We start from the raw sequence: 17,740 nt of genomic DNA, 5'->3' as shown, positions 1-17,740 counted from the left end.
CCAGCGCACTCGGCTAACCTGGCGGGTATACAACGTACTTATACGTCTGTGACTATTACAGCGCCATCTAACACAAAGCGAAAAAAGTAGTCCAACTAATACATTCTTATTTCTTTACGTACTACACGAATATGTAATAAAAAATGGGGGTTCTTATTTTTAAAAAAACGCAACTGATTGATATTCGTTTGACCTTTGGCAGCGGCATCTAGCAGCCAACCATAGCGCTATCTGGTTTCCCGCTTCAAGATAGACAGGTTTCGTTTTTCGTAGTTTTTTCGTTTGATGCTTATTTCGTGAGATATTTGGCACAGTCACGATCAATGGCAATGGACTACCATATACACACCCACACCCACACACACACACACACACACACACACACACACACACACACACACACACACACACACACACATATATATATATATATATATATATACAAATGGATATCCAGTAGGTATATAAGAACACGGTCGTATTGGAATACAACGTTGTGTCAAAATTTCGAAGCAATCGGTGAAGATGTTTCGGAGGTATGAGAATCTGAAGAAACGAACATTTACATTTATTTTATATGGATTGCTAATGCTGACATCCGTGAAAGTGTTGTGAGTGTTAGTGTGTGTGGTTGGTGCGGCAGGTGGGTACGGTGCTGCTGTACGGCGTGCCGATCGTGTCGCTGCTGATCGAGTCGCAGGAGCGGCTGTGCCTGGCGCAGATCTCCAACACGCTGCTGAAGGAGTTCAGCTACAACGAGATCCACAACCGGCGCGTGGCGCTGGGCATCACGTGCGTGCAGTGCACGCCGGTGCAGCTGGAGATCCTGCGGCGCGCCGGCGCCATGCCCGTGTCGTCGCGCCGCTGCGGCATGATCACGCGCCGCGAGGCCGAGCGCCTCTGCAAGAGCTTCCTGGGAGACAACGCGCCGCCGCGACTGCCCGAGGACTTCGCCTTCGCCGTCCACCACGAGTGCGCCTGGGGCTGCCGCGGCGCCTTCCTGCCCGCCAGGTCAGCCACACCAGCTCCCGTCTGCCGAAAACTTGCACCGCAGACATTTCGATAATGGAAGGCGCCGCCGATATGCGGGTTTCACAGTCTCCCACGGCAGGCAGGCATCCGCCTTTGCAGCCCAGACACTGAGCGTTAATGAGTTCCTAATGTGTACTTATTTAAAAAAAGGTACAACTACTTCTGTGTCACTGAACCCTGAATTTACTTTCAATTTTTTTAAATAATTATTTATTTAGTAACGATTCATCAAGAACATTAACACATTTAATCACACTATGTGAGCGTGCAAATAGTTGCCAGGGAGTAACTGATGGAAACAAATTAAATTTCAACAAATGTAAATTTTATTCCTAAAACACTTTTCTTTAAAAAAAAAAGGTGAGATTTAAAATTACAATCAGAAAGCACCCTCTATATATCAAATTACAATTATTCAGGGGCAGAATAACAATTTTATTTTTTTTTTTTTTTTTTACTTTAGGAGCTTTCCGACTGAGAAGCTTGCCGCTCCCTTTCAACACGGCCGTAGTCACGACCGCTCACAACAACCTCTAAAAGACTACACTGGTGCAAATCTGCAACACACCAGATTACCTTAAAGTAAAAATTTTAACATCTCACACAAACACATTAACTATGCACCCCGTAAGAGGGATGGAAATGGTGCCACCGAAAGTGCAATTTGTTTTTAAAAGGCCCCTTACGGTGGAAGGGTGGCAACTTTATTAAAATGACTATTTAAATAAAACCCATGAAATTCAGACTTACCTAAAATGTACAACATGCTCTACATTACACACATACCGCCTCGCAAGATGACAGGCAAATCATATTTCAGAAATTCGGCCTTTACCTTAATTCTATAAATTCGTTAACACCGAATCCGACAAACATGACAGAGGCAGCTATTAACGTACGGCAGACCGACCGACAGACAGACAGACAGACAGACACTAACTGCCTAACAAAACGAGCAAGCTGATGACGAGAGACTGACCAAGAAAACAAGCAGAATTTAACAAGTAACTGAAACAACGTATCACGGATCAGTTAACTTCTAATAACTGCGATTTCTGGCGAAGACCTGGCGCAGCACCCCCAAAACGCTCTCCCGAACCGTCCGCTGCCAGCCGCTTCAACGGACGCAGAAAGGCGCGCCGATCTCCCGTCTCACGGCGTCGCAGCTCGCCCCGGCCAGACCGACGTCGTGGGTTGACTCCTGTTGCTCTCGTCGGCCGCGAAGCCACTCCCCTTGGTATACGGCGAGGCCCCCTGGACTAACGTGGCGACCTCACATGCGCCGACGCTCAAGACGGACCAGTCATCCTGTGTCCCAGTGCGCGACCGACCAACCGACCAATCCGACCGCCAATGACCATTGCCCTGAACAACTCGAGCAGATTGGCGGCCTAACACATACTAGCACTCCGCACAACAGACAGACACTGACTGTCCCACACTGATCCGGCTGACCAACTAACCAGACTCGCCGAGACTGCAGACTGACACTTCTCAGACTGACTGACTCAGACTGACTGACTGCTCCACTGCGGAGCTCATAGCGCCCCTTAAATGCACGTGAACAGACAACTTTTCCGCTTTCCCACCAGAGGGAGACACCAAAGCTGCGATTACCACAGCGGCGCCACCGCCAGAAACGGAGGGCGACTGCTTCACACAACGCGCTGCGGCGCGCTCTTCAAAACGGCAATTTTATTTTACCACTGCTCAGTCACAATCCAACTAGACTAAATTAGAACGTCTATGGTGTCCGTTGCAGGTGCCTAGTGCAAGTCGTTTACAAGATTTCGTAGTTTGAACATTGTAAACACCGGCGGTTGTTTGTTCCATAGTGTAGCACAAACGAATGTCAATTTCACGTTGGTGTGCATGTGCATCCCTATGAATAAGTTAATAGGTCTCCGCAGCTGTCATGTTGTTAAAAGGGACATTGCCTAGGACAAACAGACAAACGAAAGACATACAAAAGTGAATGCAGTACCTCTTGGGGTCTGACACGTAAAGAACTACTGTACCTTCAAAGCCTGTACTCAAAATCACCACCATCAGCGTCGATACAAACTTCCGATCTGCCATTCAGCAATCGCTGCACACGTTCTAGCACTTCAGCGCAAACTGCAGCTCAGGCAGCAGAAATATGTCGTTTCATATCATTCTTCGAAGTGGCTGAAAAGGTTGACATCTAAACTGGGATATCTTTCGGCATACACGGTACGCGAACGAACGCCATGCTTTCTACATAACCTATTAGCATATCCGCTTTTTTCGCATTGGGAAATACCATCTACCATCACACAGTAACTGACAGCATCGTCAGAATACAATCGCAGAGTACACGCAAAACAATGTAAACAAACACAACATCGTCGTCTACTGTCTAAGCACTAGGATGGAACAAACAGCTGTCGGTATTTACAATGTTAACAATACGGTAACCCGTAAACTACTTGCGCTGGCTTCCTGCAACAAACACCATTGGCATCATTTACGCTACTTTTAGGATTTTACTATCAATAGGCATTTCTCCATTAAAAAGTTAGTAACTGTCGTAAAAAACAGCTCTTTCGTCAACGTCTTAAAATATTTGTAATGGCTGCAAACATGTGCCCTTGCCTACAATTCAGTTCTGTGAAAACGGCGTATCGATATTGCCGTTTATGTCTGAAATATTTGCGGTGCGTGAGTTAGGCGGTTCACTTTGTACATTCCGCGAGTCACCTCACGGTGTGTGGAAGAAGGTTCTTTGTGTAAACTGTCATTTTTCCACTTCCTTGTTCCGGTCGCCAGTGGTATGCAGGAACAAAGATGTTTGGTAACACTCCATGTGGGCTCTAATTTTACCTGCTTGACATTTCCGTCAGGTATATGTTGCATTGGTAGAGCACTTGCCCGCGAAACGCAAAGGTCCAGAGTTCGAGTCTCGGTCCGGCACACAGTTTTAATCTGCCAGGAAGTTTCATATCAGCGCTCACTCCACTGCAGAGTGAAAATCTCATTGTGGAAACATCCCCCAGACTGTGGCTAAGCCATGTCTCCGCAATATCCTTTCTTCCAGGAGAGCTAGTTCTGCAAGGGTCGCAGAAGAGCTTCTGTGAAGTTTGGAAGGTAGGAGACGAGGTACTGGCTGTGAGGTGGGGTTGTGAGTCGTGCTTGGGTAGCTCAGATGGTAGAGCGCTTGCCCGCGAAAGGCAAAGGTCCCGAGTTTGTGTCTCGGTCCGGCACACAGTTATAATTTGCCAGGAAGTTTTATATGTTGCATTTCAGATAAATTTTGAGATTGTACAAAGCAGGCTTTGACGGACAGTGTTAACGTCCCACGTGATTATTCTTTTATAGGCATTACGTCGTGGTCCAAGGCATATTTCTCTTCCTAACATTTCGTCTCCTAATTATGCAGACATCACCATAGGCTATAAAGACTCACACAGCAGTTTCAGACTTAAACGAGTTCAGCGAGCCCTGCTGAAGACTTTATCTGAAACTATTATCTGAGTGTTTATAACCTCTGATCACGTCTGAGTATTTGGAATCTAAACGCTAGCCACAGAAATATGGGTTGAACCACGGCATCATGCTCATAAAAAATTACCAATTTTGAGATTATTCTAAAATAATGGATAAGTATAGAGCTCTGAACAGGGTAAAAATATCGCTACTGTAGTTTTTGGCCGGCCGTTGTGGCCGAGCGGTTCTAGGCGCTTCAATCTGGAACCGCGCGACCGCTACGGTCGCAGGTTCGAATCCTGCCTCTGGCGTGGATGCGTGTGATGCCCTTAGGTTAGTTAGGTTTAAGTAGTTCTAAGTCCTAGGGGACTGACGACCTCAGTAGTTAAGTCCCATAGTGCTCAGAGCCATTTGAATTTTTTTGTGGTTTCTGATACTGTAGCATTGAACACCTGATGTCCACAGTGCCGATATACGTCTCGTTGTTTTCAGATCGTGTGTTGACGTACTACGAGCATCATATTTCTTGCCACTAAATATGCAAATGTATAGCTGTATTACATTTATTATCTGTGGTCGCAGGTTTTTGACGGGAACATTTGTTGTTCGTATTCAGATGTTACTACAATTTTTTGGCGACATAGGTTGACGGTATCGTATTAGCTGTTTGTTTTCGTTACTTTAGAGTCAACAAACGATAAGTTTTTATCGCTCAGTGCGATAAAGGTAACCCGGCATAATTTTTTCTTTTTTTCGACACTTGTGATACTATTCAACTTAAAATTCCATAGAATTACTTTTGTAATCATTAAAACATTCTGTGCTCTGATACCATTCCAGGCTCCTGACATTTAAGAACGTTGTAAATTTTATAGACGGTAGATTCTTACTATACTAATAGTTAAGAAATATATTATGTCTGACTGCTCCACATTTGTGACTGTGTAAAAGTTTCACTTCATTCACCAGTTTTAGTCTTCGAATAAAACATGAGAAATGTGTCAAATTAAATCTTCAGAAGACGCGATTTATTTGCACACTTTACCAATGCAGTACTCATTTTCCCATACTACAGTAATATAACGTCACACACACCTGACACATGTATTTCTGTCATGAAGAACTTTGTGCACTCCTCAGTAGGTTATAAGGCAGACAACCTCTCGCTAACAGATACAAAATGAAAAACCGAACGTAAAAAGAGATAAATTGGTACATATTTTACTTGCAATCGTTTTTTATTGTAAATTACAATAACGTAAATAATGGTTGCGGAAAACGAGAGAAAAACGGTTATTCTCGTGGTTACTAGCCGTCGGCCAAATCAGTTGCTCTGCTCAGGACAGCGATGATCCGTTCCCAACTAAGTCCAGGGATGGACAAAACTACGGAAACACCAAAATAATACAGTACTATCCCCGATAAGTTGCAGGAAACTCACCGGCATTCAAAACAGCTTTCAGTCGGAATGCATAGATACAGGTCATGTAAGGCTTTCAAAGGAATCTTATACCTTTCTTCCCGCAAAATAGTGGAGAGTTCAAGCAACGATGATGGGAATGGATACCAATTATGCACCATTCTCTCCAAAGTAGACCACAAAGACGCAGTAATACTGATGTCTGGTGACTGTGGTGGGCAGAGGATATGCGACAGTTCATCCTCGTACTCACAAAACCAGTCCTGGACGATGTGAGTTCTGTGAACAGCGGCTCTGTCGTCTTGGAACACAGCATCACCACTGGGGAACAAACGTTGTACCATGGGAGGAACTTCGTCTGTCAAAATGGCCACATAATCCTTTACAGTAACGCGAAGTTGCAGAGTAGCCATGGCCCCACGGCTACCCAAATCATGACCGAACCTCCGCCATCTTTCACTCTTGTGAAGTAAACTCGGCCAGAAGACTCGTCCGACCAAATGACATTCTTCAGTTGCTCCGTGGTCCTGGTTTTTATGGCCTCGCCATCACATTTTCTTGTTACGGGCATTTGCATCATTGTCTGTGATTCGGTATTCCACGCTCGCCCTGCCATTTCCAGCCTATGCTGCTGACAGGATTCCCGAGTGCGGCATTCAGTTCTGCAGTGACTTTTCTAGCTGTCGTCATTTTACTTTTCGTCACAATCATCTTCACTGAGCGTCTCTCACGATTACTCAACAACGCTTTCGTCTGAGTTGTGATAGCGGATGATGTTTTCTGCTTTTCCTGTAAGCGGTGTAAATCCTCTACACGGTGCCTCGATAGACCATACAGTTCGGCTCCCTTGGTTACGGAAGCCCCCACCATGGGAACAATAATAATTTGCACACGCTCGAACTCACTTAGCACTGATTTCAGAGCTGTACTGAGCACTTTTCTGATTACGAGTGACGTTTGCAACTTACTGAGGACATTGCACGGGCACCATTCGCCGTCAAATATAGCGCTGCCTGCAGGCTTGGTTAGCATCTGCATTTATGCACAAGCATCAGTTTCTCGCGGTGTTCCATATTATTGTCCAATCCCTGTATTCGCACCGATCCTCACCCGTTCTGTATGAAACATAAAGGTATTAACATTTATTAGTTACATCATAAAACACAATGAGTTAAATTTTCTTAATAATAATTCAAAAACAAATATATATGTTAAGTGACTCAGCTGGAAAAGACAGCAGTGTGGGTGAAACTTGTCACAATAGAATAATACAAAGCCAACACGCACTAGCGGATACCAGTGGCTGCTCTTCTTATATAGAGGCTAGAACGCCAGTCCGTCTGGGACTCCGGCATCCCAACCGCTGACGACCATTGCCCTTTAGTGCAGCGTGGTATCTTCGACCGGAGTATGAAAACAGTCCATTGTTCATTCAGACCAGACTGGAAATCTCACTGAACTGTATGCAAAGGCTATGTGATGTTCCATGTGAGGCAAGCACGACAGGAAAGGAGCCTGCAATAATTGGAGAATGTTCCTCATTTTACCCAAAAGTGTTAAGTGCAGCGTCAGAAGTTTGAACGTGGTAGGGGAGCTAGAGAATCTGAAAAGAGAAACGCTAAGGCTCAGTCTAGATATCGTGGAATTCAGTAAAATGAAATGGAATGAATATGAGGATTTCTGGTCAGAAGAGTACAGGAAATATCAACAGTAGCAGAAAATGGTGTAACGGGAATAGGATTCTTTATGAAAAGGAAGGTAGGGCAGACAGAGAGTTACTGTGAACAGTTCAGTGATAGGTTTGTTCTCATCAGAATAGTACGAGGGTAATCCGAAAATTAAGGTCTCCTATTTTTTATAAGTACATACACCTGTTTATTTCTACAATGGTTTACATCAGTTTACAGCTTGAACATTTAGCTATTTTTTTCGACATTATCACCATTTCTGTCGAGCCGGCCGTTGTGACCGAGAGGTTCTAGGCGATTCAGTCTGGAACCGCGCGACAGCTACAGTCGCAGGTTCGAATTCTGCCTCGGGCGTGGATGTGTGATGTCCTTACCATAGTTAGGTTTAAGTAGTTCTAAGTTCTAGGGGACTGATGACCTCGGATGTTAAGTCCCGTAGTGCTCAGAGCCATTTGAACCATTTGAACCATTTCTGTCGATGCATTTTCGTAGACGCTGTGGCAGTTTTTGTTTGCCCATGTCATACCAGCTCGCCGCCATGCTGTTCAGAAAGTTATGAACCTCTTCTTTCACCTCGTCGTCGGAGCTGAATCGCTTTCCGACCAAATGTTCTTTTAACCTAGGAAACAGGTGATAGTCACTGGACGCCATGTCAGGACTATAGGGTGAGTGGGTGATTATGTTCCACTGAATATGTTGCAGCAGAGCAACGGTTTGCCGAGCGATGTGTGGGCGAGCGTTGTCATGGAGAATGTATACGCCCTTGCTCAACATTCCTCTTCTCCGGTTCTGAGTTGCCCGTTTGAGTTTTTTCAGCGTTAATCGCGGTCCCAGCGATTCAGTTCCAACGACGAGGTGAAAGAAGAGGTTCATAAATTTCTGAACAGCATGGCGGCCAGTTGGTATGACATTGGCATACAAGAACTGCCACAGCGTCTATAAAAATGCATCGACAGAAATGTTGATTATGTCGAAAAATCGCTAAATGTTCAAGCTGTAAACTGATGTAAACCATTGTAGAAATAAACAGGTCTATGTACTTATAAAAAAATAGGAGACTTTACTTTTGGGATTACCCTGGTAGTAGGGCTGACATATCTCCACCTGATGATGTAGGTTTAACGTTCTAAAACGGGTAATGACGACTATTTTTTGAATAATAGTCACGGTAACGCCTAACCCAGAACGTTCGTATTTAAATAATAGACAGAGTGAATCGGAGCTCCATAGCCAAATTTTGGAGGTTGTATAGGGATAATTTCTGAGTATTTTGGTATAAGGGATGTGTGGTCTTCGGTGGCTCCTTACAGATTAATTTGCATTTAGTTTGACTTCTTACTCCTGTTTGTACGAGGGTGAGTCAAATGAAAACCTTAAATTTGTAATAACAAATCGAAATTTCGCGCCGTTATCCTGTAAGTTCGTAAGCGTGCTACAAACAGCGTGCAGACTGTCCTGTAGGTGGCAGCATAGTGCAGATGCACACATACCGTCGCAGTATCAGTATAAAGATGGCCGCCCCACTTGCGACTTGCGCCAGGGAAGAACAGCGTTCTGTTATTCGGTTTTTGCGCAGTGAAGGTGTGAAACCTATTGAAATTCATCGACGAATGAAGGTTCAGTACGGTGATGCATGTTTATCACAGCTAGTCTACGAATGAAGTAGGAAGTTCGCAAATGGTGTGACTTCAGTGGAAGATGCTCCTCGTCCAGTTCAGGCACAACGACATGTGACTCCACAGAACATTGCAGCAGTTGAAGCCATAGTGAAGGAAAACCACCGAGTGACATTGAATGACATTGCGGCATGTTTACAGAAAAGTCATGGGTCAGCACACCACACTGTGCACGATGTGCTCTAGTTTCACAAAGTGTCTGCAAGATGAGTGCCATGGCAGCTGATTCCTGAAATGAGAGAACGACGTGTTGACGCTTGTGAAGAACTTCTTCGGCGCTTTGAACGAGAAGGTGATGGCATCCTTGCAAGAATCGTTACTGGGGACGAAACCTGGGTTCACTTCCACCAACCGGAAACGAAGAGAGCGAGCAAGGAATGGCGCCATTCCTCATCACCAAAACCAAAGAAGTTTCGAATAGAACCATCAGCAGGGAAGGTCATGCTGACTCTCTTTTGGGACGAAAAAGGCGTCATTTTGGAGCATTACATGCCTAGAGGGACGACTGTCACCAATGCATCATACACAGATCTCCTAAAAAATCATCTGCGGCCTGCAATCAAATCAAAGCGACGTGTATTGCTGTCAGCAGGTGTCCTTTTGCAACATGACAGTGCAAGGTCCCACACTGCCTGTGGAATAGTTGCAACTATCACAGATCTGCATTTTAAGGGTCTTCCTCATGCACCATACTCACCAGACCTTGCCCCGAGTGATTTCCATATATTTGGACCACTCAAAGACGCAATGGGAGGAGCGAAGTTCCGTTCTGATGAAGAGGTACGCTACGCGGTCCATGAGTGGTTGCGCGGACTACCAAAAGAAGTTTTTTTCTAAAGGAATTTATGCACTTTGTAAGCGCTGGAGGACTTGAATTGAGCGTGGGGGAGATTATGTTGAAAAGTGATACAGCTTTGTACCATTTCTGCACCATAAATAATCTTTACAAAATATTTAAGGTTTTCATTTGACTCACCCTCGTATACATGGTCCACAACACAACACTGACAAGCTCGATGACGTGCGCTGTGTCTTTTCCTGCCGGCCGGGTTGGCCGAGCGGTTCTAGGCGCTACAGTCTGGAACCGCGCGACCGCTACGGTCGCAGGTTCGAATCCTGTCTCGGGCATCGATGTGTGTGATGTCCTTAGGTTAGGTAGGTTTAAATAGTTCTAAGTTCTAGGGGACTGATGACCTCAGAAGTTAAGTCCCATAGTGCTCAGAGCCATTTGAACCATTTTTTGTCTTTTACTTGGAAAGAACCTTTTTCCGTTCAGCCACGGTACTTCCCATTGACAACAGTAATGCCCATTTTACTCTTCGTTATGTTTGAAATAAGTACTGCTGGGTTCTGCCTGTGGTTTGTTTTCGCAGCAGTGTGAGTTGTACGTTAAGAGCGACGCACAGCAGTTGGAACAACGCGACTCTGCGCCTAACTGGCTGGCTGCGCCCTTCTTGTGCCCAGGTACAACTCGTCGCGGGCCAAGTGCATCAAGTGCGCCATGTGCGGCCTCTTCTTCTCGCCCAACAAGTTCATCTTCCACTCGCACCGCTCGGGGCCCACGGCCAAGTACGTCCAGCCGGACGCCGCCAACTTCAACTCGTGGCGACGACACCTGCGGCTCAGCGGGTCGCCGCCCGAGGAGGTACAGTAACCACATCCACGTACCTGCCTAGACCAGTGGGCCCCAAACTGCCGGAGAACATTACCCCGACCGACAACAGATATCAGCCAATACCTCCGATCAAGTTAGCAACTAACTCATCTTTAGGAAAAAATCACAATAATGTCAATTATTATTTGATCAGCTAACTGCAAACAACCAGCTTACTCTTACAGAAAATATACAAGTATTGATAAATCATTACTCTTTGAATATTTTATTATTTATTTAGTTTTCTTGTCACAATTGCATAAGGTCCTTAGTAGTGACTAGTTTTGAGCCATTTAGTTCATTTTCAAATCATTGCGTTCATCAAACGGTACATTACTAACATAAAACACAAAGGATAAAATATGGGAACTGAAGAAAACTTCACAAGCTTACTTTACTTTACTTTACATGTGGCAAGGGCCTTATCGACCATACGCCTGCTCTATGAGCCTCTTCCACTTCTGCCTGTCCAGTTGCTGTTGCTGTTCATCCTAGTTGTGTCCTCCCGAATGTTATCCCACCATCTGATTCTGGGTCTAACTCTTCCTCTCGTTCCATCTATTGTTCTGCTGAATGCCATTCTAGGCAGTCTATTCTCTGTCATTCTTGCTATATGGCCTGCCCAATTCAATCTTCTCCTCTTGAGCACTTCGACGATGTTACGGTGTTTGTACAGCCCTCTTAATTTTTCATTTCTTCTTATTCTCCATTCCATGTTATTTTCGTCGTATACAGGTTCAAAAATTTTCCTTAGTACTTTTCTTTCGAATATTAACAGTTTTTCTTCATCTTTCTTTCTAAATATTAATGCTTCACATCCATATAACATCACAGGTGTAATGGTCGATTGATATAAGCGGATTTTGAAGTTACTGCTAAGTGATCTCTTTCTTAGAATTTTGATGAAACTAAAAAGTGTCCTGTTTGCTTTTGATAAACGGGCATCTATTTCTATATCTGTTGTGTTGTTATTACTAAAAAGACTTCCTAGGCACTTGAAGTGGTCAACAGTCTTGAAATTGAATCCATCTACAGTCAGAGGTGCATCTTTTCTGGTTTTCTTACTTATGGGCAGATATTCTGTCTTTTCTTCATTAACATGTAATCCTGTTTTCTCAGCAATTTTGTAGTAATTTTGCATCATTGTGATTAATTCTCTTTAGGAACTACTTATTAATGCTGCATCATCTGCATAGGCAAGTCTTGTAATGTTCACATCCTGTAGGAAAAAAAGGGCGTAAACTTGATATTTTTGAGGAGCTGGAAATTTTCAAGCATTTACTTTCGAATGACGGACTTTTTCTCAACGAGCAGTTACGTGGAAGAAGTTATTTCAATGGTATAAAGCCGCTGCTCGGCGAGATTTAACACTTTGATGTACCAACTACTTCTTGCAGATTCAGAGATACCTTTTCTTTCTACTTTTTACGGCTCATATACCTAAATTAAAAAACATTTTTGGTTTTTATAACGTATCTATTGTAGCAAGCAGTAAAGTCATTTAATATATTATTTCGTATATGTCTTCTTTATGGATTTATTCTGGAATTTTTGTACTACAGCCAGTCATTCATTAGTTGTATTTTATATAATGCAATATGCCGCTATTGTAATTACTTCATGTACACCATTCAGGTGTTCATTTATTTCCCTCTCTGCAGTTACGAGAGATGTTTACAAAATAGCCTGTTTTACCAATTAGCCATCGTATGGCGGTATTGTCTTGAAGTTGCCGTGGCGCACAAGTCACATAATGTTTCAGTTTTGTGTTGACTGTAACAGAGGACACATGGCAGTCCTTAGTGGCTTTCACCTCGGTTGCATTTTGTTTTAATTCTATCTGACGCTGTCAGGTATGACCGCAGCTTTTGTATTTTTTGGTACGTTATGCTGTAACATTTAGTGTTAATTTTGTCCTAAGAAGGTGTCCCTTGTGACACCGAAACCTAGGTTACAAATTAATTGAGTTCGCGACTGAGGGCTGTGTTTTTCAAAATTTTGTATTATAAAACAGTCGCTGATTGAAAGCCTTGTTAAAAACCCTAAGTTAGAAAAGTATTGCTTGCATTTATTACGGACAATGGGGCAATGCCGTTCGTTCGAACAGCCACGCCGCAGAATCAATACACATCGTGAGTCTCCGTCTGCGGGCAGTACACGCCGTCCGGGAACAGCATCGCGTGCGTGGAGTGGCATCTGTCGAGCTCTCCCTGACAGATCTGAGACGGTCATTATGACCGAAATTGCCCGCATCTCGTGGTCGTGCGGTAGCGTTCTCGCTTCCCACGCCCGGGTTCCCGGGTTCGATTCCCGGCGGGGTCAGGGATTTTCTCTGCCTCGTGATGGCTGGGTGTTGTGTGCTGTCCTTAGGTTCGTTAGGTTTAAGTAGTTCTAAGTTCTAGGGGACTGATGACCATAGATGTTAAGTCCCATAGTGCTCAGAGCCATTTGAACCATTTTTTTATGACCGAAATTGATAGCCTGATAATTTGTTAGTGGTAATTGATTGGAATTAAAGAAGAAATTCCTGAACGGCTTACGGAATTTTGTCGGTAGTGTTCGGGGAGACGCTGTATGAAGCGCATGCTGACTGTATTGCCGCCTCTATAGTAGCCACAAGGCAGTGTGCAATTTGTAGGGCGGGATGGGGGGGGGGGGATTTCCCCCCTCTGCATCAGACCATCCCCTCCTCTGGTTTTAGTTTATGCATCCCAACCTGGGATGTTTATTTCCCACGCACTGGAGTAAAACTTTACATATAATTTAAATTTGTGGAGCCGAACACTGAAAGTTGTTAATACAGTCTTCCTATTAATACTATTAATATATTTGCTTATTAATTTTGAAAAAGTGTTACGTAGTAGGTAAGCATTTCAAAACATTTAGAACTAAACGACAAGACGACGCACGCCACATTTCCGTAGCATGCCACAATGTCGCAAGACGTCGCCCCAGCGTAAACGAGGCTTTAGAGTCAGGTGTGTATTCTATGGTGGATGTAATGTGTTGAGTACGAAACTAAAACCTGCAATCAGATCCAAACGTCGTCGAAAACTGTGAAGAGGTGTCATCCTGCAGCAAGATAACACTCGCCCACATTCTGCCAAACGGACACCCGACGCAATAAAGGAGTTGAGATTCGAGGTGCTGGAACATCCACCATACAGTCCACACCTGGCTCCAAGCGATTTTCACATGTTTGGACCTTAACGGAAGCACTACAGAGAAGATTTGAAAGTGATGAAGACGTCATTGCTGCGGTGCAAAATTCGTTACAGATGCAACCGAAAAACGTATTTTCTGATGAACTAAAAAAACTCGTAAAACGTCGGGAAAACTGCATTGAAGTTTCAGTTTTCTACCATCAGAATAAGTACAGCTTTTCACAAATGTGCCTTCACTTTTTGAATTCCCCTCGTAAACCTGTATGTAGATAATTTTGTAAATAAGCTTTACCTATAATGTACTTTTAAAGATATAACAAGGGATGGCTTTTCTGAAAGTGCTTACGCGTGAATAGTGAGTTTCGGCATTAACATCTATTTATAAATAACTGTTTAACCATGGGTAACGCCACGGTCCAAGCTAGTAACATATATAATTATACTACCCCCCTAAGACATCCCCCCCCCCCCCCCCCCACTGGTAAAAGCACAAATCGAACACTGCCACAATGCCTGCTCAGCGCTGCAGCGGCGCTCGGAGCCCCCAGCCAGCAGTGTACGGCGAGGTGATTGCAGTGCGGCCGCAGGCTGGTGACGCGGCGCGTGTGCAGGTGGTGCACGCGTGGGAGGACGTCAAGGCCATGTTCAACGGCGGCACCCGCAAGCGCCTCATGGCCTCGTCGTCATCGTCCTCCTCCTCCTCGTCGGTCTCGTCGGCGTCGTCGGCCTCGTCTCCCGCCTGCAAGCAGCCCAAGCTGGAGACCGCGCCCCCTGCCGCCGCCGCCTCTGCAGCCTCTGCCGCCTCCGCCGCCCCCGCCGCCGCCGCCGCTGCCGTCTTCGCGACGCCGGCCCCCGCACCTGCGCGCGTGCCACCCTTTCCGGACTTGCCGCTTCCGCTCTCCAGGAGGTGCGTTGCCTGTGCTTGTCCACCACTGCCGTTCTATACGTACTTACTTGGTCCAGCTCAGTAAAAGTTCTCACGCATGATGACGAAGGGGAAATGCACAATGGACGCGTTAACATTAAACACTGGGTGATCAAAAAGTCAGTATATATTTGAAAACTGAATAAATCACGGAATAAGATAGAGAGGTACAAATTGACACACATGCTTGGAATGACATGGGGTTTTATTAGAACCAAAAAAAAATACAAACGTTCAAAAAATTTCCGACAGATGGCGCTTCATTTGATCAGAATAGCAATAAAGAGCATAACAAAGTAAGACAAAGCAAAGATGATGTTCTTTACGAGAAATGCTCAATATGTACACCATCATTCCTCAACAATAGCTGTAGTCGAGTAATAATGTTGTGAACAGCACTGTAAAGCATGTCCGGAGTTATGGTGAGGCATTGGCGTCGGTTGTTGTCTTTCAGCATCCCTAGAGATGTCGGTCGATCACGATACACTTGCGACTTCAGGTAACCCCAAAGCCAATAATCTCACGGATTGAGGTCTGGGGACCTGGGAGCCCAGGCATGACGAAAATGGCGGCTGAGCACATGATCATCACCAAACGACGCGCGCAAGAGATCTTTCACGCGTCTAGCAATATGGGGTGGTTCTAATAAAACGCCATATCATTCCAAGCATGTGTGTCAATTTTTACCTCTCTATCTACATTATTCCGTGCTTTATTAAGTTTTCAAATTTATACTGACTTTTTGATTACCCGGTATAATGGAAAAAGTAGGTTAAGTCACAAATGATTTAATGTCTTAAATATTTGATGTTTAGTATGTCAAACCTTTATGATCATCACCAAACGACGCGCGCAAGAGATCTTTCACGCGTCTAGCAATATGAGGTGGTTCTAATAAAACGCCATATCATTCCAAGCATGTGTGTCAATTTTTACTTCTATATGTACGTTATTCCGTGCTGTATTAAGTTTTCAAACTTATACTGACTTTTTGATCACCCGGTATAATGGAAACAGGAGGTTAAGTAACAAATGAGTTAATGTCTTAAATATTTGATGTTTAGTATGTTAAACCTTTATGATTAAAGACGAAAACCGGTAATTAGTGTTGGGAGTATTAGTTTCGGATTATTTCTTTATCTGAACTGCAACTTAGTTACACGAATTACACAATTTTACAAACTAAATAGAATTAAACGGCTAAATACACAAAATAATACCTAAATTTTCAACCCATTGAAGGACTGCCTCTCATACTTAAAAGAAATTGTCTAGATTTCAAGGGTAAGTCCGACTTCTAAAGCTATTTACAATGAGTTTGATGGTCTGATGTCCCTTTCCACAGTCACACAGAGGAGATACCGAGCGAGGTGGCGCAGTGGTTACCACACTGGACTCGCATTCTAGAGGACGACGGTTCATATCCGCGTCCGATCATCCTGATTTAGTTTTTCCGTGATTTCCCTAAATCGCTTCAGGCAAATGCCTGGATGGTTCCTTTGAAAGAGCACGGCCAACTTACTTCGCAATCCTTTCCTAATCCTATGAGACCGATGACCTCGCAGTTTGGTCTTCTCCCGTCTGCTTAATGGATTGCCGAAGACCACTTGGCAGCACCTCTCAGGTAACAAGTTGTTAATGAGCCTAACTATGTTTTGGCATTGTATAACTCTTCCGAGTTTTCGTACTGTATCATAGGCAGCTGTAAGACCAGCAAAAGCCCTGATTATTCATCCACAGTGGTCGTGGTGAACTAGCGCTTAGAACACTGGACTCCGAACCCGTATGTCTCTGGTTCAACGCCAGAGAGGAGTGGGGAGTTTTTCTCATTCCAGTCTCTCCATGACTGCCCCAAGTGCACTCAGCCAGCTGTCAAAATAAGTAAAGGGGATGTTTCCCGGTGTAAGAGGCGGCCGTGACGAGGAATCGACAGTCCTCCCCCTCCTAGTGCCGTGGCGAATAGGAAGAGTGCACTCTGTCTGCAGTGACGCCGATTGTCCTGATACAGTTGCGCCCCATCTAAGACAAGCAGTTTTCCACACATCTCAACGTTTATGACGTCATGTGTCGGACAATGACATAACTTTGAAGGTACATTCAATGGAATGCAGGATGTATCTTAATAGATGGCGTAAATGCATAGAGTTGAAAGTACACTATACTAGGAGCTAAAATGTCCCAGCAAACATAGGGCTGCAAACGAACCGTGAGCGAGATAATTGCGACTTTCTGGTTACCAGTCACTAATGACGTGATTTTATGTACACATTGCACACCGATCCTTGGTTTGGCCTTTCTTTGCATTTTTGAGACATGAAGTTGTAAGCAGAATGGATACGACAGTACAGTACACAGTCAAAGTTCCACTCACGTCAGTTTGCGGAGCGCCAGTTGTGTTGCTCGAGTGTTGGAGGTAACGCGAAACGTTACGGTAAGGAGGAGTATGCAGATATTAGTTTCATGTATGGCAGGGCTAATCGACAGTGCACACTTGTACTAAGAAGCATACCCTGCACGAGAGTCGAAACTGGGAACTTTGAATTACAGTTGTGCTTGAAGACCTGGTCTTGGAACAGACGAACACTCTCCAGTAATCTCGACAAGGAAACGTGCCATACAAATTCGTGGAATGAGACACAATACTGCTTAGAGAATAATACGTCGCATTGCAATGTATCCCTACCACCTCCAATGGGTTCAGTGTCTTATTGAGGCGGACTAGACTAACAAGCTT

The 17,740-nt window shown here is 44.5% G+C and overlaps 1 protein-coding gene across 1 annotated transcript in view; it reads left to right on the top strand.

Moving 5' to 3' along the window:
- The first annotated feature begins 588 nt into the window (after nt 1-588).
- LOC126199511 (ski oncogene) overlaps nt 589-17,740 on the top strand; it is a 221,401-nt gene continuing 204,249 nt past the window's right edge. The window contains exons 1-6 of the mRNA XM_049936434.1: nt 589-600; nt 644-1,011; nt 10,728-10,908; nt 14,693-14,784; nt 14,831-14,898; nt 14,943-14,988. Coding sequence (XP_049792391.1) covers nt 589-600; nt 644-1,011; nt 10,728-10,908; nt 14,693-14,784; nt 14,831-14,898; nt 14,943-14,988 — 767 coding nt within the window. The remainder of the gene's footprint in view (nt 601-643; nt 1,012-10,727; nt 10,909-14,692; nt 14,785-14,830; nt 14,899-14,942; nt 14,989-17,740) is intronic.

The sequence above is a fragment of the Schistocerca nitens genome, chromosome 8, assembly GCF_023898315.1.
Source record: "Schistocerca nitens isolate TAMUIC-IGC-003100 chromosome 8, iqSchNite1.1, whole genome shotgun sequence".
Taxonomy (NCBI): domain Eukaryota; kingdom Metazoa; phylum Arthropoda; class Insecta; order Orthoptera; family Acrididae; genus Schistocerca; species Schistocerca nitens.
Note: the sequence above shows the minus strand (reverse complement) of the source record. Positions and strands in the feature narration are given on the sequence as shown.